The sequence below is a fragment of the Pseudophryne corroboree genome, chromosome 1 (genome assembly GCF_028390025.1).
Source record: "Pseudophryne corroboree isolate aPseCor3 chromosome 1, aPseCor3.hap2, whole genome shotgun sequence".
In the NCBI taxonomy this organism is placed as follows: domain Eukaryota; kingdom Metazoa; phylum Chordata; class Amphibia; order Anura; family Myobatrachidae; genus Pseudophryne; species Pseudophryne corroboree.
In genome coordinates this window covers 417,240,215-417,262,638 of record NC_086444.1, presented here as the reverse complement: position 1 = coordinate 417,262,638, position 22,424 = coordinate 417,240,215, and the positions used below count along the sequence as shown (strand labels likewise).

Genomic DNA, 22,424 nt, shown 5'->3' with positions numbered 1-22,424 from the left:
AAGGGGGCTGAATATGCAGCACTCCCTTTACAAACGTCTGAACCTCAGGCAGTGAAGCCAGTTCTTTTTGAAAGAAAATGGATATGGCCGAAATCTGGACCTTTATGGACCCTAATTTCAGGCCCATAGTCACACCTGACTGTAGGAAGTGCAGAAATCGACCCAGCTGGAATTCCTCTGTAGGGGCCATCCTGGCCTCACACCAAGCAACATATCTTCGCCATATACGGTAATAATGCTTAGCTGTTACATCCTTCCTAGCTTTTATCAGCGTAGGAATCACTTCATCCGGGATGCCCTTTTCCGTTAGGATCCGGCGTTCAACCGCCATGCCGTCAAACGCAGCCGCGGTAAGTCTTGGAACAAACAGGGCCCCTGTTGCAACAGGTCCTGTCTGAGAGGCAGAGGCCATGGGTCCTCTGTGATCATCTCTTGTAGTTCTGGGTACCAAGTCCTTCTTGGCCAATCCGGAACGATGAGCATTGTTTTCACTCCTCTTTTTCTTACTATTCTCAGTACCTTGGGTATGAGCGGAAGAGGAGGGAACACATACCGACTGGAACACCCAGGGTGTCACTAGCGCGTCCACAGCTATCGCCTGAGGGTCCTTGACCTGGCGCAATATCTTTTTAGCTTATTGTTGAGGCGGGACGCCATCATGTCCACCTGTGGCAGTTCCCATCGATTTGCAATCTGTGTGAAGACTTCTTGATGAAGTCCCCACTCTCCCGGGTGGTCGTCGTGTCTGCTGAGGAAGTCTGCTTCCCAGTTGTCCACTCCCGGAATGAACACTGCTGACAGTGCTTGTACGTGAATCTCCGCCCAACGAAGAATCTTTGTGGCTTCTGCCATCGCCACCCTGCTTCTTGTGCCGTGATGTTGTCTGACTGAATCAGCACCGGTTGGTTTTGAAGCAGGGGTTCTGCTTGACTCAGGGCATTGTAAATGGCCCTTAGTTCCAGAATATTTATGTGTAGGGAAGTCTGACTCGACCACTGTCCTTGGAAGTTTCTTCCCTGAGTGACTGCCCCCCATCCGAGGAGGCTTGCATCCGTGGTCACCAGGACCCAGTCCTGTATGCCGAACCTGCGGCCCTCGAGAAGATGAGCACTCTGCAGCCACCACAGAAGAGACACCCTGGCCCACGGGGACAGGGTGATCAGCCGATGCATCTGAAGATGCGATCCGGACCACTTGTCCAACAGATCCCACTGAAAGATCCTCGCATGGAACCTGCCGAAGGGAATGGCTTCGTATGAGGCCACCATCTTTCCCAGGACTCGCGTGCAGTGATGCACCGACACCTGTTTTGGTTTTAGGAGGTCCCTGACCAGAGTCACTAACTCCTGGGCCTTCTCCTCCGGGAGAAACGCCTCCTTCTGTTCTGTGTCCAGAATCATACCCAGGAAGGGCAGACGCGTCGTAGGAATCAGCTGCGACTTTGGAATATTCAGAATCCAGCCGTGCTGTTGCAACACTTCCTGAGAGTGTGCTATGCTGATCAACAACTGCTCCCTGGACCTCGCCCTTATGAGGAGATCGTCCAAGTACGGGATAACCGTAACTCCTTGCTTCCGAAGGAGTACCATCATTTCGGCCATTACCTTGGTAAATACTCTCGGTGCCGTGGACAGACCAAACGGCAATGTCTGGAATTGGTAATGACAGTCCTGTACCACAAACCTGAGGTACTCCTGGTGAGGTGGATAAATGGGGACATGCAAGTAAGCATCCTTGATGTCCAGAGATACCATAAAATCCCCCTCTTCCAGGCTTGCAATGACCGCTCTGAGTGATTCCATTTTGAACTTGTTTTTCATATAAATGTTCAAGGATTTTAAATTCAGAATGGGTCTTACCGAACCGTCCGGTTTCGGTACCACAAACAGTGTGGAATAGTAACCCTTTCCCTGTTGAAGGAGGGGGACCATTATTATCACTTGCTGGAGGTACAGCTTGTGAACTACCTCCCTTTCCGTGGGGGAAGCTGGAAAGGCTGATTTTAGGTAACTGAGGGGGGAGTCACTTCGAACTCCAGCTTGTATCCCTGAGATACAATTTGTATAGCCCAAGGATCCACCTGTGAGCGAACCCACTGGTTGCTGAATTTTTGGAGACGCGCCCCCACCGCTCCTGGCTCCGCCTGTGGAGCCCCAGCGTCATGCGGTGGACTTAGTGGAAGCCGGGGAGGACTTTTGTTCCTGGGAACTAGCTGCATGGTGCAGCTTCTTTCCTCTACCCCTGCCCCTGGCAAGAAAGGATGCACCTCTGACCTTCTTGCTTCTCTGAGAACGAAAGGACTGCATTTGATAATAAGGTGCTTTCTTAGGCTGTGAGGAAACCTGAGGCAAGAAAGTTGACTTTCCAGCTGTCGCTGTGGACACAAGGTCTGAGAGGCAGTCCCCAAACAATTCCTCACCCGTATAAGGCAAAACCTCCATGTGTTTTTTAGAATCGGCATCCCCTGTCCATTGCCGAGTCCATAAGACCCTCCTGGCAGAAATGGACATTGCATTAATTCTAGAGCCCAGCAGGCAAATGTCCCTCTGGGCATCCCGCATATATAAGACAGCGTCTTTTATATGGCCCAGGGTTAGCAAGACAGTATCCCTGTCCAGGGCATCTATGTCCTCTGACAGAGTATCTGTCCATGCTGCTACAGCGCTACACATCCAGGCTGAAGCAATAGCTGGTCTCAGTAGAGTACCAGAGTGTGTATACACTGACTTCAAGATAGCTTCCTGCTTCCTATCCGCGGGATCCTTTAGGGCGGCCGTATCCTAAGACGGCAGGGCCACCTTCTTAGATAAGCGTGTCAGCGCCTTGTCTACCCTAGGGGAGGATTCCCAACGTAACCTGTCCGTTGGCGGGAAAGGCTACGCCAGCAGTAATTTTTGGGAAATCACCACTTTCTTATCAGGGGAACTCCACGCTTCTTCACATAACTCATTTAATTCATGTGATGGGGGAAAAGTCACTACAGGTTGAGTATCCCATATCCAAATATTCCGAAATACGTAATATTCCGAAATACGGAAATTTTTTCATTAGACAGATAGTGAAACTTTTGTTTTCTGTGGCTCAATGTACTCAATCTTTGTTTAATACACAAAATTATTAAAAATATTGTATTAAATGTCCTTCAGGCTGTGTATAAGGTGTATATGAAACATAAATGACTTGTGTGAATGTACACACACTTTGTTTAATGCACAAAGTTATAAACAATATTGGCTAAAATTACCTTCAGGCTGTGTGTATAAGGTGTATATGTAACAAATGTATTCTCTGCTTAGATTTAGGTCCCATCACCATGATATCTCATTATGGTATGTGATTATTCCAAAATACGGAAAAATCAGATATCCAAAATACTTCTGGTCCCAAGCATTTTGGATAAGGGATACTCAACCTGTACCTGCTTTTTCTCCCCAAACATACACCCTCTTGTCAGGGACAGGGTTAACCTCTGAAATGTGCAATACATCTTTCATTGCAATAATCATGTAGTGGATGGCCTTGGTCATCTTAGGCTGTAATTGTGCCTCATCATCGTCGACACTGGAGTCAGACTCCGTGTCGGCATCTGTGTCAACCATCTGAGATAGTGGGCGTTTATGAGACCCTGACTGCCTCTGAGTCGCCTGGGCAGGCCCGGGTTGAGACCCCGGCTGTCCCAAGGCTGCAGCGTCATCAAACCTTTTATGCAAGGAGCTTACATTATTATTTAAGACCTTCCACATATCCATCCAATCAGGTGTCGGCCCCGACACCACATTTAGCCGCACTTGCTCCGCCTCCACGTAACCCTCCTCATCAAACATGTCGACACAGCCGTACCGACACAGCACACACAAAGGGAATGCTCTGAGGACAGGACCCCACAAAGGCCTTTGGGGAGACAGAGAGAGTATGCCAGCACACACCACAGCGCTATATAACCCAGGGATATTCACTATAATAAGCGACTACCCAATAGCTGCAGATTTTATGTCTTTTGCGCCTAAATTTATGTGTCCCCACTCTTTTTTACCCTTCTTGTACCTGGATACTGCAGAGGAGAGCCTGGGGAGCGTCCTTCCAGCGGAGCTGTGAAGAGAAAATGGCGCTGGTGTGCTGAGGAAAGAGGCCCCGCCCCCTCAGCGGCGGGCTTCTGTCCCGCTTGTGTGAAAAAAATGGCGCGGGTTTTTACATATATACAGGGCCTGACTGTATACATGTATGTTATGCCAAAAAGGTACTTCAATTGCTGCCCAGGGCCCCCCCCCCCCCCCAGCGCCCTGCACCCTACAGTGACCGGAGTGTGAAAGTGTGCTGGGAGCAATGGCGCACAGCTGCGGTGCTGTGCGCTACCTTAAATGAAGACAGGAGTCTTCAGCCGCCGTTTTTCGCAGTCTTCAAGCTTCTGTTCTCCTGGCTCTGCGAGGGGGACGGCGGCGTGGCTCCGGGAACGGACGATCGAGGACAGATGCCTGTGTTCGAACCCTCTGGAGCTAATGGTGTCCAGTAGCCTAAGAAGCGCAACCAAGCTGTAGACAGGTAGGTTTGCTTCTCTCCCCTCAGTCCCTCGTAGCAGTGAGTCTGTTGCCAGCAGAAGCTCACTGAAAATAAAAAACCTAACAAATACTTTTTACTAGCAGGCTCAGGAGAGCCCACTAGGAGCACCCAGCTCTGGCCGGGCACAGATTCTAACCGAGGTCTGGAGGAGGGGCATAGAGGGAGGAGCCAGTGCACACCAGATAGTACCTAATCTTTCTTTAAAGTGCCCAGTCTCCTGCGGAGCCCGGCTATTCCCCATGGTCCTTACGGAGTCCCCAGCATCCACTAAGACGTTAGAGAAATAGTACTAAGAGGTGTGTGTGTGTGTGTGTGTGTGTGTGTGTGTGTGTGTGTGTGTGTGTGTATGTATATATATATATCTATATATATATATATATATATATATATATATATATATATATATATATATATCTATATATATATATATATATCTATATATATCTATATCTATATCTATATCTCTCTATATCTCTCTATATCTATATATCTCCTATATATTAGTCCAGATCTGTAACTTTGTGACTCATTTGCTAACGCTGGGCGGAGTCACAATGCTGGGAGGAGTCACAGATCTGGCCTAATAGGTTACAGACACCACACAAACCCCCCATCACCCCGCCTCCAATTACTGTCCGGCTCTCGCCCCGACCAAGGAGACAGACTCCCCTGCACCGCCCCGTCCTCCTCACCCGTTCGTCTCACGGGTGATCAGCGGCGTGTGGTGCCGGGAGCACCGACCCCCCTGCACCGCCCCGTCCTCCCCACCCGTTCGTCTCACGGTGATCCGCGGTGTGTGGTGCCGGGAGCTGGTAAGCGCCGCCCGCCGCCTTCCTCCTCTCCTGGTTTGCCTGCTGAGGTGTGTACGCTGGGCGCTGTGCAGAAGGAGGCGGTAGCCTCCGCTCAGGAGAGCACAGCGAAAGCAGGCAACCCCCACCCCGATGCCTGCGGCCCATCGCCATCCCTGCCCCCGCCTCCCGGCTTGGCGCAGCCGGACCTGCAGCTGAACGAAGGGAGCGCCCGGGTCCGGCCCTGCACAAATGAGCTGCTCCATCATTCTCTGCCTGTTGCAGACACAATGGCTGCGCAGGGGGCCCTGCCACTACATGAGGATGGCCATTACTTATATCCTGCAGCTAGGGGGACATTGTGACATGTGGGGCGTGTACATGTGTTTGCAGCTACATGTGTGTGTGTGTGTGTATCTAGGGCAGTACTCTCTGGTACAATGTAGATTTTCTCTATCCGTGCTACACCCGCATCCACCCCTCCCCCACCACCTCCGAACCACATACCCCACCACCACCAATCGCAGCGTCTACAGACCTCCTCCCCCATCCGCCGCACCCATGTCCCTCCCACACCGGCCCCACCTCCAGAACCTCCTACCCCACCCGTGGCACCCCCACACCCGCCCCTCCACCAACCGCAGCGTCTCCATACCTCCTCCCTCACCCGCGGCACCCCCGCAACTCCACCAACCACAGCGTATACAGACCTCCTCCCTCATCCGCCGCACCCATGTCCCTCCCACACCACCTCCAGAACCTCCTACCCCAACCAATCACACAATTATGTGTGGAGGTAATACTCCATATAATTAACATATTGCATGCCCAAAGGCCGTGCAAGGTTTAAGGGGGCGTAGCCCCTTGCGACGGTGTGAAGAGCGCCCGTAGGGCGCGATGTGTGTATGTGTGTGTGTGTATGTCTGTCTCTCTCTCTCTCTCTATATCTCTATATCTATATCTCTCTGGCCAAGTGCAGTGCACGCCAGTACTATATGAAATCTGATCCCAAATTCCCACCAACACCCCTGCGCCTCCGGTGGAGTAGAGATGTAGTACAGGAACGTTCTGGAATCACAACAGGAAGAAACCGGAAGCATGGTTAAAATGGCCACCATGCCATGCTTACAGTTAAAACATAGTGCAGGTTACAATTTTTGCAAAACAAATATACTCTGGGAATAATCCTGTTAAAAAAAAAAAAAAAAAAAAAGGCTTAATAGCCCATCTAATAACTCATGCAGCGTTCATACTGCTGCAGCTATGGGCACACTTCACCCCCCTTGTGTGCTCCCCCCCCCCCCCGTGCTCCGCTGTCTATCCAGCGGGGAGTGGCTACACGGAGCCGGGGCTTACATGGATTCCGGGGAGCTGAGGTAGAGGGAGCCGGGGAGCGCGCTGCACAGAGCCGTGTGCGGCTATGTGTGGCAAATGCGGCTCTGAGCGGCGGGAGGCGGCACATAGCGGCGGTGACCTGGTAGCGGCGGCGGGCGGCTCGGCGCTTCACAACAGTGTCCCCACACAGCGGGGCGGCAGCGTGAGCTGACCGCCCCGTCCCCAACATACCTTCTTCTGTAAGCTCCGTCCAGCCTTCCCTGCAGGTAGTCCTGCACTTGGCTGTGAGGGAGCTCTTTTTAGAGAGGCCCGACACGCCACAGCTGCTTGTAGCAGCTTCCAGTATCCCAGACCCACACCTATTGGAAGGGGGGGAAGGGATGTGGAAAATGTTGGAAAAAAAGAAAAAGCAAAAATAAAAATATATTCAAAAGAAGTGTGGATAAGCTCCACACAAGCCTTGTTGCTACTATGAGCACAGAAAAAACACTGGGGTACTCTGGGATATGGAGGGGAGGAGAGTTCTAAATTTAAATATTCAGTGCTTTGTTCCTGCGGAAGCCGTCCATATCCCAAGAGTACTCCAGTGACCCCTAGTAGATGAAAAAGAAAAATCTAAATAAAATTAAATAAAAATGAAAGTAAACAGATTGAATCAGTCAGCAGTGACCGGCTCCCTTGGCACAAATTCAAAACTGAGGGATGATGGGGGATAGAGGTGAAGTAGCCCGTTTCACATCTTGGATTATTTAAAGTGCCACAGGATCTGTGTAAGAGCTGTGGTGGGCTCAAAGCACCAGTTTTGAGTTTACAATTCTCAAGAAGCATTGCCTGATGTGAACCATGCCTAGCACAAAAGAGCTCTCCGAAGACCTACGATTAAGAATTGTTGACTTGCATAATGCTGGAAAGGGTTACAAAAGTATCTCTAAAAGCCTTGGATGTTCAGTCTGCAGTAAGACAAATGGTCTATAAATGGAGAAAGTTCAGCACTGTTACGCCTCTCCCTAGAAGTGGGGGGTCCTGTAAAGATGACTACAAAAGCATAGCGCAGAATGCTCAATGAGGTGAAGAAGAATCTGTCAGTTAAAGACTTACAGAAATCTGGCACATGCCAACATCTGTTGACGAACCTACCATACTTAAAACACTGAACAAGAATGGAGTTCATGGTAAGATACCATGGAGGAAGCCACTGCTGTCCAAAAAAATAAATAAAAAAATATATTGCTGCATGTTTGAAGTTTGCAAAAGAGCACCTGAACGTTCCACAGCACTACTGGCAAAATATTCCGTGGACAGATTAAACCAAAGTTGAGTTGTTTTGGATGGAACACAACACTGTTTTGAGAGAAAAAATAAATAAATAATAATTAAAAAAAAAAAAAAAAAAAAAAAGCACAGCACACCAACAACAAAACCTCATCCCAACAGTGAAGTATGGTGGAGGGTGCATCATGGTTTGGGGCTGCTTTGCTGCCTCAGGGCCTGGACAGATCACCATCATCGACAGAAAAATGAATTCCCAAGTTTATCAAGACATTTTGCAGGAGAACTTAAGGCCATCTGTCCACCAATTGAAGCTGAACAGAAGATGGGTGATGCAACAGGACAACGACCCAAAGCACAGAAGTAGATCAACAGAATGGCTTCAACAGAAGAAAATACGCCTTATGGAGTGGCCCAGTCAGAGTCCTGACCTCAACCTGATTGAGATGCTGTGGCATGACCACAAGAGAGCGATTCACACCAGACAGCCCAAGAATATTGCTGAATTGAGAGAAAGAAAAAAAAAAAACCCCACATACATTACTATATAACTATCTATATATATATATATATATATATATATATATATATATATATATATATATATATATATATATATATATATATATATATATATATATATATATATATATATATATCTACATACATACACATGCATTTCCAACAGAGGAAACAAAAACAGGAAAATACTCATTACATCAGAACTACCATGAAGTGCGCTGCTTGTAACACATTGCTGGGCTTCTTTTAGTTTTTGCCTCTTCACACATACCTGGGGGAGGGAATGGAGGAGGAATGAAGCCCTCTGGCTTTGGAGCCTTACACTGGTTGCACTCTGTTCTCCAAGCAAAGTTCTGGTTTCCACAACCCCTAGATAAGTGGGAAGAGCACAAAGAAAATGAAAAAAACAAAAAAAAAAACAAAACATACAAACATGCTATTGCAACAAAGATGCTGAAGTTACACATATTATACAAAACTTACGGATTTGGACACTGCCAGTCTCCTGCTCTATGCTGTACATTTGGACCACCAACTGGGCTCCCACGTGGTCCTCTGGGCCCTCTTGGCATAAATCCACCACGCTCCCCTCCTCTGCCACCCATTCGTCCCATGGGACCTACAAGGAAGGGTAATTTTCAAAGGATTTACCAAGTGGGCATGAAGTTCTAAAGATAAACAGCAACATTTGACACTACACCATCCTACAAATCTCAGTTTCCGGAGAAACCTTTACCTCCTCTAAGGAGAGGTGGCTGTCCGCGACCCTCACGTGGCAGGAGCCCACCTCTCATGCTTCCCAGCAAAGACTTCTTACGGGCCAAAGACACCTTCAATTTGTTCCCCTGAAATTCTTTCCCTGAATAAAAGAAATAAAAATTATTTTTATATATTTTAAAGTGTGAAAGAGGACAGCATCATCTAGAATCTAGTTTAAAAGAAGTTTAATATAATATGAACAAACACTTACAAATACAGCAATTGTTTAAACAGGAAAGTTGGGAAGCTTCATACTAACCATCACAGAGCTCTACAGCAGTCTTGGCAGAAGGTGGGTCCTCAAAAGAAACTGTCCCATCACCCTTTGGTTTACCAGTCTCCTTGTCTGTGAATAGATTTACTAAAGGCAGTCCAGTTCTTTTGTTGATCTGTACAGAATTAGATAGGTGTGTTTATATGGAAACATGAAATACAGGTTGCTTTACTTATACTGGATAGATTCATGGAAATGAGGGGTAGACTGCACACTGTAACTAAACATAATGACAGGTGCTACCATGCTGAGACTTGTAGTGTCAAAGAAAATTATACCCCTTTCACACTGACAAATATTTCACAGGTTATTGCACACGAACGCGCATCAACCAGGGAATTTGCTCAGTGTGAAAGGGTCCTGTAAGAATATCCCGGGTCGAGCGTCCTGGCATTTCATCCCAGGTCTCGACCTGGGTTGAATCCAGGATCGACCTAGGATGCGCGCAGTGTGAACGGGTATGTTGGGTCAAGGCGACCCGGCACCCGTTCTCTGCATAGGAGCAGGCGGTGCTTGAAGAGGATTATTTCCAAGCACAGCCTCCGGTCGAGTCAGTGGTGACGTCTCCAACCTGGCAATATGCAGAGTCGGGACGCAAGTCTGAAGGGGTCTTAAGCCAGGTCACACCCGTGTACACATTCCCGGGTGCGACACGGCTATTGTCAGTCTGAAAGGGGTATTAGTGTGCACTCCCCTGACATTAGAATGGTAATACATTTTTTCAATTTAACATCAAGTGAGGTTTTTTTGCATAAGTTTGCACAAAAGTATGGGCCTAATCACCACATCCAGGTAACCAATCAAGTAGGTCTCTAATATTCTGAAGGTTAGAATACAGGACATGGGGGAACCCCATGCCGGCATCAACCAAACCAACCCAAGGCACCACAATAGCCAATCAAGTGTTAGAGAAGTAAAAGCAGCTGCCATGTGTTAAGAGTGTTACATGGGTGAGATAATAAGAATTTACTCACCGGTAATTCTATTTCTCGTAGTCCGTAGTGGATGCTGGGAACTCCGTAAGGACCATGGGGAATAGACGAGCTCCGCAGGAGACTGGGCACTCTAAGAAAGATTTAGGACTACCTGGTGTGCACTGGCTCCTCCCCCTATGACCCTCCTCCAAGCCTCAGTTAGGACACTGTGCCCGGAAGAGCTGACACAATAAGGAAGGATTTTGAATCCTGGGTAAGACTCATACCAGCCACACCATATAACTCGTGATAGGAACCCCGGTTAACAGTATGATAACAATGGAGCCTCTGAACAGATTTTCGCCATAACAACCCGATTTTTGTAACAATAACTATGTACAAGTATTGCAGACAATCCGCACTTGGGATGGGCGCCCAGCATCCACTACGGACTACGAGAAATAGAATTACCGGTGAGTAAATTCTTATTTTCTCTAACGTCCTAGTGGATGCTGGGAACTCTGTAAGGACCATGGGGATTATACCAAAGCTCCCAAACGGGCGGGAGAGTGCGGATGACTCTGCAGCACCGAATGAGAGAACTCCAGGTCCTCCTCAGCCAGGGTATCAAATTTATAGAATTTTGCAAACGTGTTTGCCCCTGACCAAGTAGCAGCTCGGCAAAGTTGTAAAGCAGAGACCCCTCGGGCAGCCGCCCAAGATGAGCCCACCTTCCTTGTGGAATGGGCTTTCACATTTTTAGGCTGCGGTAGTCCCACCGTAGAATGCGCCAGCTGAATAGTGCTACAAATCCAGCGCGCGATAGACTGCTTAGAAGCAGGTGCACCCAGCTTGTTGGGTGCATATAGAACAAACAGCGAGTCAGTTTTCCTGACTCCAGCCGTCCTGGAAACAAATTTTCAGGGCCCCGACTACGTCCAGAAACTTGGAATCCTCCAAGTCCCTAGTAGCCGCAGGCACCACAATAGGTTGGTTCAAGTGAAAAGCCGACACCACCTTCGGGAGAAACTGAGGACGAGTCCTCAACTCTGCCCTATCCATATGGAAAATCAGATAGGGGCTTTTAAAGGACAAAGCCGCCAATTCTGACACCCGTCTGGCTGAATCCAGAGCCAACAACATAACCACTTTCCACGTGAGATTTTAAATCCACAGTCTTAAGTGGCTCAAACCAATGTGATTTTAGAAATTCCAAGACCACATTGAGATCCCAAGGTGCCACTGGGGGCACAAAAGGATGCTGAATATGCAGGACTCCCTTGACAAAAGTCTGAACTTCAGGCAGTGAAGCCAGTTCTTTCTGGAAGAAAATCGACAGGGCCGAGATCTGGACCTTAATGGACCCCAATTTGAGGCCCAAGGTGTAAGAAACGACCCAGTTGAAATTCCTCCGTTGGGGCCTTCTTGGCCTCACACCAAGCAACATATTTCCGCCAAATGCGGTGATAATGCTTTGCGGTGACATCCTTCCTGGCTTTGATCAGGGTAGGGATGACTTCCTCCGGAATACCTTTTTCCTTCAGGATCCGGCGTTCAACCGCCATGCCGTCAAACGCAGCCGCGGTAAGTCTTGGAACAGACAGGGTCCCTGCTGCAGCAGGTCTTGTCTGAGCGGCAGAGGCCAAGGGTCCTCTGCAAGCATCTCTCGAAGTTCCGGGTACCAAGTCCTTCTTGGCCAATCCGGAGCCACGAGAATAGTTCTCACTCCTCGCCTTCTTATTATTCTCAGTACCTTGGGTATGAGGGGCAGAGGAGGAAACACATAAACCGACTGGTACACCCACGGTGTCACTAGAGCAGCCACAGCGATCGCCTGAGGGTCCCTTGACCTGGCGCAATACCTTTTTAGCTTTTTGTTTAGGCGGGACGCCATCATGTCCACCTGTGGTTTTTCCCAACGGTTGACCAGCATTCGGAAAACTTCTGGATGAAGTCCCCATTCTCCCGTGTGGAGGTCGTGCCTGCTGAGGAAGTCTGCTTCCCAGTTGTCCACTCCCGGAATGAATACTGCTGTCAGTGCTAACACATGATTCTCTGCCCATCGGAGAATCCTTGTGGCTTCTGCCATTGCCCTCCTGCTTCTTGTGCCGCCCTGTCTGTTTACATGGGCGACCGCCGTGATGTTGTCTGACTGGATCAGCAACGGCCGGTTCTGAAGCAGAGGTCTTGCTTGACTTAGGGCATTGTAAATGGCCCTTAGCTCCAGAATATTTGTGTGAAGTGAAATCTCCTGATTTGACCATAGTCCTTGGAAATTTCGTCCCTGTGTGACTGCCCCCCAGCCCCGAAGGCTGGCGTCCGTGGTCACCAGGACCCAGTCCTGTATTCCGAATCTGCGGCCCTCTAGTAGATGAGCCGTCTGCAGCCACCACAGCAGCGACACCCTGGTTCTTGCCGATAGGGTTATCCGCTGTTTTATCTGGAGATGGGACCCGGACCATTTGTCCAACAGGTCCCACTGGAAAGTCCTTGCGTGGAACCTTCCGAATGGAATTGCCTCGTACGAAGCTACCATCTTTCCCAGGACTCGTGTGCATTGATGTACCGACACCTGTCCCGGTTTTAGGATGTCTCCGACTAGAGATGACAACTCCTCGGTTTTTTCCACTGGAAGAAACACTCTTTTCTGGACTGTCTCCAGAATCATTCCCAGGAACAGAAGACGTGTCGTCGGGACCAGCTGTGACTTTGGAATATTGAGAATCCAGCCGTGCTGTTGTAGCACTTCCCGAGCAAGTGCTACCCCTACAATCAACTGTTCCTTGGACCTCGCCTTTATCAGGAGATCGTCCAAGTACGGGATAATTGAAACTCCTTTCTTGCGAAGGAGTATCATCATTTCGGCCATTACCTTGGTAAAGACCCTCGGTGCCGTGGATAACCCAAACGGCAGCGTCTGAAACTGATAGTGACAGTCCTGTACCACAAATCTGAGGTACTCCTGGTGAGGAGGGTAAATGGGGACATGTAGGTACGCATCCTTGATGTCCAGGGAGACCATGTATTCAAGGATTTTAAATTTAAGATGGGTCTCACCGAACCGTCCGGTTTCGGTACCACAAACATTGTGGAATAGTAACCCTTTCCTTGCTGAAGGAGGGGTACCTTGACAATCACTTGCTGTGAATACAGTTTTTAAATAGCCACCAACACTGCCTCCCTGGCAGAGGGAGTTGCCGGTAAGGTAGATTTTAGGAAACGGCGGGGGGGAGACGTCTCGAATTCCAGTCTGTACCCCTGAAGTACTACTTGAAGGACCCAGGGATCCACCTGTGAGAAAGCCCACTGTGTGCTGAAATTTTTGAGACGGGCCCCCACCGTACCCGGGTCCGCCTGAGCAGCCCCAGCGTCATGCTGTGGACTTACCGGACGCAGGGGAGGACTTCTGCTCTTGGGAACTAGCAGTGTGTTGCAGCTTTTTTCCTCTACCTTTGCCTCTCGGCAGAAAGGATGAGCCTCTAGCCCTCTTGCTTTTCTGGGGCCGAAAGGACTGTACCTGATAATACGGTGCTTTCTTTTGCTGTGGGGCAGCCTGTGGCAAAAAGGTTGATTTTCCAGCAGTAGCTGTGGACACGAGGTCCGAAAGACCATCCCCAAACAGTTCCACCCCCTTAAAAGGGCAAAACCTCCATGTGCCGCTTTGAGTCGGCATCGCCAGCCCATTGCCGAGTCCATAACCCCCTTCTGGCGGCAATGGACATAGCGCTTATTCTTGATGCCAGCCGGCAAATATCCCTCTGTGCATCACGCATGTATAAGACTGCATCTTTTATATGCTCAATCGTCAGCAAAATATTGTCCCTATCCATGGTATCGATATTATTTGACAAGGAATCTGACCACGCAGCAGCAGCACTGCACATCCAAGCTGATGCAATCGCTGGTCGTAATATAATGCCCGTGTGTGTGTAAATAGAAAGCAGGAGGCTACCCTAAAAGCTATCAGCAGGTTCCTTCAGGGTGGCCGTATCTGGAGACGGTAGTGCCACCTTCTTTGATAAGCGTGTCAGCGCCTTATCTACCCTAGGGGGTGTTTCCCAACGTGACCTATCCTCTAACGGGAAAGGGTACGCTGCCATTAATCGTTTTGAAATTATCAATTTCTTATCAGGGGAAGTCCACGCTTCCTCACACACCTCATTTAATTCCTCAGATGCAGGAAAAAATAAGAATTTACTTACCGATAATTCTATTTCTCGTAGTCCGTAGTGGATGCTGGGAACTCCGTAAGGACCATGGGGAATAGCGGCTCCGCAGGAGACAGGGCACATCTAAAGAAAGCTTTAGGATCACCTGGTGTGCACTGGCTCCTCCCCCTATGACCCTCCTCCAAGCCTCAGTTAGGATACTGTGCCCGGACGAGCGTACACAATAAGGAAGGATTTTGAATCCCGGGTAAGACTCATACCAGCCACATCAATCACACCGTACAACTTGTGATCTGAACCCAGTTAACAGCATGATAATAGAGAAGCCTCTATAAAAGATGGCTCACTACAACAATAACCCGAATTTTTTGGTAACAATAATTATGTACCAGTATTGCAGACAATCCGCACTTGGGATGGGCGCCCAGCATCCACTACGGACTACGAGAAATAGAATTATCGGTAAGTAAATTCTTATTTTCTCTGACGTCCTAGTGGATGCTGGGAACTCCGTAAGGACCATGGGGATTATACCAAAGCTCCCAAACGGGCGGGAGAGTGCGGATGACTCTGCAGCACCGAATGAGAGAACTCCAGGTCCTCCTCAGCCAGGGTATCAAATTTGTAGAATTTTACAAACGTATTTGCTCCTGACCAAGTAACTGCTCGGCAAAGTTGTAAAGCCGAGACCCCTCGGGCAGCTGCCCAAGATGAGCCCACCTTCCTTGTGGAGTGGGCATTTTAAGATTTTTGGCTGTGGCAGGCCTGCCACAGAATGTGCAAGCTGAATTGTACTACAAATCCAACGAGCAATCGTCTGCTTAGAAGCAGGAGCACCCAGTTTGTTGGGTGCATACAGGATAAACAGCGAGTCAGATTTTCTGACTCCAGCCGTCCTGGAAACATATTTTCAGGGCCCTGACCACGTCAAGCAACTTGGAATCCTCCAAGTCCCTAGTAGCCGCAGGTACCACAATAGGTTGCTTCATGTGAAATGCAGAAACCACCTTAGGTAGAAATTGAGGACAAGTCCTCAATTCTGCCCTGTCAGAATGAAATATTAAATAAGGGCTTTTATATGATAAAGCCGCCAATTCTGACACACGTCTGGCTGAAGCCAGGGCTAACAGCATCGTCACCTTCCATGTGAGATATTTTAAGTCCACAGTGGTGAGTGGTTCAAACCAATGTGACTTTAGGAAACTCAACACAACATTGAGATCCCAAGGTGCCACTGGAGGCACAAAAGGAGGCTGTATATGCAGTACCCCATTTACAAATGTCTGAACTTCAGGCACTGAAGCCAGTTCCTTTTGGAAGAAAATCGACAGGGCCGAAATTTGAACCTTAATGGACCCTAATTTTAGGCCCATAGACAGTCCTGTTTGCAGGAAATGGAGGAAACGACCCAGTTGAAATTCCTCTGTAGGGGCCTTCTTGGCCTCCCACCACGCAACATATTTTCGCCAAATGCGGTGATAATGTTTTGCGGTTACGTCCTTCTTGGCCTTGACCAGGGTAGGGATGACTTCATCTGGAATGCCTTTTTCCTTCAGGATCCGGCGTTCAACCGCCAAGCCGTCAAACGCAGCCGCGGTAAGTCTTGGAACAGACAAGGCCCCTGCTGGAGCAGGTCCTTTCTTAGAGGTAGAGGCCACGGTTCGTCCGTGAGCATCTCTTGAAGTTCCGGATACCAAGTCCTTCTTGGCCAATCCGGAACCACGAGTATAGTTCTTACTCCTCTCCTTCTTATGATTCTCAGTACTTTTGGTATGAGAGGCAGAGGAGGGAACACATACACTGACTGGTACACCCACGGTGTTACCAGAGCGTCCACCGATATTGCCTGAGGGTCCCCTGACCTGGCGCAATATCTGTCTAGTTTTTTGTTTAGACGGGACGCCATTATGTCCACCTTTGGTTTTTCCCAACGGTTTACAATCAGGTGGAAGACTTCTGGGTGAAGTCCCCACTCTCCCGGGTGAAGGTCGTGTCTGCTGAGGAAGTCTGCTTCCCAGTTGTCCACTCCCGGAATGAACACTGCTGACAGTGCTATCACATGATTTTCCGCCCAGCGAAGAATCCTTGCAGCTTCTGCCATTGCCCCCCTGCTTCCCGTGCCGCCCTGTCTGTTTACGTGGGCGACTGACGTGATGTTGTCCGATTGGATCAATACCGCCTGACCCTGAAGCAGGGGTTTCGCTTGACTTAGGGCATTGTAAATGGCCCTTAGTTCCAGAATGTTTATATGAAGAGATGTCTCCAGGCTTGACCATAAGCCCTGGAAATTCCTTCCCTGTGTGACTGCTCCCCAGCCTCGCAGGCTGGCATCCGTGGCCACCAGGACCCAGTCCCGAATGCCGAATCTGCGGCCCTCTAGAAGATGAGCACTCTGCAACCACCATAGGAGGGATACCCTTGTCCCCGGTGACAGGGTTATCCGCTGAAGCATCTGAAGATGCGACCCGGACCATTTGTCCAGTAGGTTCCACTGGAAAGTCTTGCGTGGAATCTGCCGAATGGGATTGCTTCGTAGGAAGCCACCATTTTTACCCAGAACCCTTGTGCATTGATGCACTGAGACTTGGTTCGGTTTTAGGAGGTTCCTGACTAGCTCGGATAACTCCCTGGCTTTCTCCTCCGGGAGAAACACCTTCTTTCTGGACTGTGTCCAGGATCATCCCTAGGAACAGAAGACAAGTCGTCGGAACCAGCTGCGATTTTGGAATATTGAGAATCCAATCGTGCTGCTGCAACACTACCTGATATAGTGCTACACCGATCTCCAACTGTTCCCTGGATCTTACCCTTATCAGGGAATCGTCCAAGTAACGGATAACTAAAATTCCCTTCCTTCGAAGGAATATCATTACGGTCATTACTTCAGTAAAGACCCGGGGTGCCGTGGACCATCCCTACGGCAGCGTCCGAACTGATAGTGACAGTTCTGTACCATAACCTGAAATACCCTTGGTGAGAAGGGTAAATTTTGACATGAAGGTAAGCATCCTTGATGTCCCGAGACATCATGTAGTCCCCTTCTTCCAGGTTTGCAATCACTGCTCTGAGTGACTCAATTTTGAATTTGAACCTCTGTATGCAAGTGTTCAAAGATTTTAGATTTTAAAATCGGTCTCACCGAGCCGTCTGGCTTCGGTACCACAATAGTGTGGAATAATACCCCGTTCCCTGTTGCAGGAGGGGTACCTTGATTATCACCCCTGCTGGGAATACAGCTTGTGAATGGTTTCCAAAACTGCCTCCCTGTCAGCGGGAGACGTCGGTAAAACAGACCTTTGGAAACGGCGAGGGGGATACGTCTCGAATTCCAATTTGTACCCCTGAAATATTACCTGAAGGATCCAGGGGTCTACTTGCGAGTGAGCCCACTGCGCACTGAAATTCATTGAGAACGGGACCCCACCGTGCCTGAACTTGTAAAGCCCTAGCGTCATACTGAGGGCTTGGCAGAGGCGGAAAAGAGTTTCTGTTCCTTGGAACTGGCTGATCTCTGCAGCCATTTTCCTCTCCCTCTGTCACGAGCAGAAAAGAGGAACCCTTTTGTCCGCTTGCCAACCAGGCCTGCGCCTGATAATATGGCGTCTTATTTTGAGAGGCGACCTGGGGTACATCCCCTCTTTTAAGGCAATACTTCCAAATGCCGTTTGGAATCCGCATCACCTGACCACTTTACTGGTATAATTGGACAACGCACTTATACTTGATGCCAGTCGGCAAATATTCCGCTGTGCATCATGCATATATAGAAATGCATCTTTTAATTGCTCTATAGGCAATAATATACTGTCCTTATCTAGGATATCATATTTCCAGTCAGGGAATCCGACCACGCCAACCCAGCACTGCACATCCAGGCTGAGGCGATTGCTGGTCGCAGTATAACACCAGTATGTGTGTAAATACATTTTAGGATACCCTCCTGCTTTCTATCAGCAGGATCCTTAAGGGCGGCCATCTCAAGAGAGGGTAGAGCCCTTGTTCTTACAAGCGTGTGAGCGCCTTATCCCCCCTAGGGGGTGTTTCCCAACGCACCCTAACCTCTGGCGGGAAAAGGTATACTGCCAATAACTTTTTAGAAATTATCAATTGTTATCGGGGGGAAACCCACGCATTTTATTTCTCAGATTCAGGAAAACTACAGGAAGTTTTTCCTCACCAACATAATACCCCTTTTTTTTTTGGTGGTATTCATATTATCAGAAAAGTGTAAACTTTTTTCATTGCCTCAATCATGCAATGTGTGGCCCTATTTGGAAATCACGGTTGTCTCTTCACCGTCGACACAGGAGTCAATATCCGTGTCGGCGTCTGTATCTGAGGTAACGGGCGCTTTAGAGCCCCTATATGAGACGTCTGGACATGCACAAGCTGAGTAGCCGGCTGTCTCATGTCAACCACTGTCTTTTATACAAAGCTGACACTGTCACGCAATTTCCACAGTACATCCACTCAGGTGTCGACCCCCCAGGGGGTGACAACACTATTACAGACACTCTACTCCGTCTCCTCATCATTTTCCTCCTCATACATGTCGACACAGCAGTACCGACACAGCAGACACACAGGGAATGCTCTTACAGAGGACAGGACCCCACTAGCCCTTTGGGGAGACAGAGGGAGAGTTTGCCAGCACACACCAGAGCGCTATATATATATACAGGGATAACCTTATATAAGTGTTTTTCCCTTTATAGCTGCTGTATTGTTTATACTGCGCCTAATTTGTGCCCCCCTCTCTTTAACCCCTTTCTGTAGTGTAGTGACTGCAGGGGAGAGCCAGGGAGCTTCCCTCCAACTGAGCTGTGAGGGAAAATGGCGCCAGTGTGCTGAGGAGATAAGGACGCCGAGAAAGGGGCGGAGCCTATCATCCGTTTTCTTGTATGTTTTGGCAGGGGTTAAATGCATCCATATAGCCCAGGAGTTATATGTGATGCATTTATTTTAGCCATAAAAGGTTTTCTAACGATTTATTGCGTCTCAGGGCGCTGCCCCCCCAGCGCCCTGCACCCTCAGTGACCGGAGTGTGAAGTGTGCTGAGAGCAATGGCGCACAGCTGCGGTGCTGTGCGCCTACCTTTATCTGAAGACAGGAAAGTCTTCTGCCGCCGATTTTTCCGGACCTCTTCGCTCTTCTGGCTCTGTAAGGGGGCCGGCGGCGCGGCTCCGGTGACCCATCCAGGCTGAACCTGTGATCGTCCCTCTGGAGCTAATGTCCAGTAGCCTAAGAAGCCCAATCCACTCTGCACGCAGGTGAGTTCGCTTCTTCTCCCCTTAGTCCCTCGATGCAGTGAGCCTGTTGCCAGCAGGTCTCACTGAAAATAATAAACCTAAACTAAAACTTTCACAAAGAGCTCAGGAGAGCCACCTAGTGTGCACCCTTCTCGTCGGGCACAGAAAATCTAACTGAGGCTTGGAGGAGGGTCATAGGGGGAGGAGCCAGTGCACACCAGGTGATCCTAAAGCTTTCTTTAGATGTGCCCTGTCTCCTGCGGAGCCGCTATTCCCCATGGTCCTTACGGAGTTCCCAGCATCCACTAGGACGTCAGAGAAACTACTGGTAGTTTTCTCACCAAACATAATACCCTTTTTTGTGGTACCTGGGGTATTATCAGAAATGCGTAAAACATTTTTCATTGCCTCAATCATGTAACGGGTGGACCTATTGGAGGGTACACTTGTCTCATCATCGTCGACACTGGAGTCGGTATCCGTGTCGACGTCTGTATCTGTCACCTGAGTTAGCGGGCGTTTTAAAGCCCCTGATGACATTTGAGACGCTGGAACAGGCACAAGTAGCCGGCTGTCCTATGTCGTCAAACCCTTTGTGTAAGGAGTTGACACTTTCACGCAATTCCTTCCATAAGTCCAGCCACACAGGTGTCGACCCCGCAGGGGGTGACATCACATTCACAGGTATTTGCTCCGCCTCCACATCATTTTCCTCCTCATACATGTCGACACAGCAGTACCGACACAGCAGACACACAGGGAATGCTCTTACAGAGGACAGGACCCCACAAAGCCCTTTGGGGAGACAGAGGGAGAGTATGCCAGCACACACCAGAGCGCTATATATCACAGGGATATATCACCTATAGAAGTGTGTTTTCCCTTTATAGCTGCATAAATAGTTATACTGCGCCTAATTTGTGCCCCCCCTCTCTTTTTTACCCTTTTCTGTAGTGCAGGACTGCAGGGGAGAGCTAGGTAGCTTCCTTCCAGCGAAGCTGTGAGGGAAAAATGGCGCCAGTGTGCTGAGGGAGATGGCTCCGCCCCTTTTTCGGCGGGCTTTCTCCCTCTAATGTAAAAGTTCTGGCAGGGGTTAAAAAGCACCTATATAGCCCCTGGGGCTATATATGGTGCCAGTTTGCCAGCCAAGGTGTTAGTATTGCTGCTCAGGGCGCCCCCCCCCAGCGCCCTGCACCCATCAGTGACCGCAGTGTGTGGTGTGCATGAGGAGCAATGGCGCACAGCTGCAGTGCTGTGCGCTACCTTGGAGAAGACAGAAGTCTTCAGCCGCCGATTTTCTGGACCACCTTCTTGCTCTGTAAGGGGGACGGCGGCGCGGCTCCGGGAACGGACGACGTCGGGTCCTGTGTTCGATCCCTCTGGAGCTAATGGTGTCCAGTAGCCTAAGAAGCCCAAGCTACCACCACTTAGGTAGGTTCGCTTCTTCTCCCCTTAGTCCCTCGATGCAGTGAGCCTGTTGCCAGCAGGTCTCACTGAAAATAAAAAACCTAAACTATACTTTCTTTCTATGAGCTCAGGAGAGCCCCTAGTGTGCATCCAGCTCAGCTGGGCACAGAAATCTAACTGAGGCTTGGAGGAGGGTCATAGGGGGAGGAGCCAGTGCACACCAGGTAGTCCTAAATCTTTCTTAGAGTGCCCAGTCTCCTGCGGAGCCCGTCTATTCCCCATGGTCCTTACGGAGTTCCCAGCATCCACTAGGACGTTAGAGAAAAAATAAGAATTTACTTACCGATAATTCTATTTCTCATAGTCCGTAGTGGATGCTGGGGACTCCGAAAGGACCATGGGGAATAGCGGCTCCGCAGGAGACTGGGCACAAAGTAAAAGCTTTAGGACTAGCTGGTGTGCACTGGCTCCTCCCCCTATGACCCTCCTCCAAGCCTCAGTTAGGATACTGTGCCCGGACGAGCGTACACAATAAGGAAGGATTTTGAATCCTGGGTAAGACTCATTACCAGCCACACCAATCACACCGTACAACTTGTGATCTGAACCCAGTTAACAGCATGATAACAGAAGGAGCCTCTGAAAAGATGGCTCACAACAACAATAACCCGATTTTTGTAACAATAACTATGTACAAGTAATGCAGACAATCCGCACTTGGGATGGGCGCCCAGCATCCACTACGGACTATGAGAAATAGAATTATCGGTAAGTAAATTCTTATTTTCTCTAACGTCCTAGTGGATGCTGGGGACTCCGAAAGGACCATGGGGATTATACCAAAGCTCCCAAACGGGCGGGAGAGTGCGGATGACTCTGCAGCACCGAGTGAGAGAACTCCAGGTCCTCCTCAGCCAGGGTATCAAATTTGTAGAATTTAGCAAACGTGTTTGCCCCTGACCAAGTAGCTGCTCGGCAAAGTTGTAAAGCAGAGACCCCTCGGGCAGCCGCCCAAGATGAGCCCACTTTCCGTGTGGAATGGGCTTTTATAGATTTTGGCTGTGGCAGGCCTGCCACAGAATGTGCAAGCTGAATTGTACTACAAATCCAACGAGCAATCGTCTGCTTAGAAGCAGGAGCACCCAGCTTGTTGGGTGCATACAGGATAAACAGCGAGTCAG

At 49.2% G+C, this 22,424-nt stretch overlaps 1 protein-coding gene across 3 annotated transcripts in view; it reads right to left on the bottom strand.

Moving 5' to 3' along the window:
* The window catches only part of EWSR1 (EWS RNA binding protein 1), a 150,442-nt gene that overhangs the window by 28,776 nt on the left and 99,242 nt on the right, over positions 1-22,424 (bottom strand). For all 3 annotated transcript variants that reach the window (XM_063913331.1, XM_063913332.1, XM_063913333.1), the window contains 4 exons: positions 9,490-9,619; positions 9,208-9,330; positions 8,955-9,090; positions 8,743-8,840 (listed from right to left, as the gene is read on the bottom strand). In XM_063913331.1, the coding sequence (XP_063769401.1) occupies positions 8,743-8,840; positions 8,955-9,090; positions 9,208-9,330; positions 9,490-9,619 (487 nt within the window). The remainder of the gene's footprint in view (positions 1-8,742; positions 8,841-8,954; positions 9,091-9,207; positions 9,331-9,489; positions 9,620-22,424) is intronic.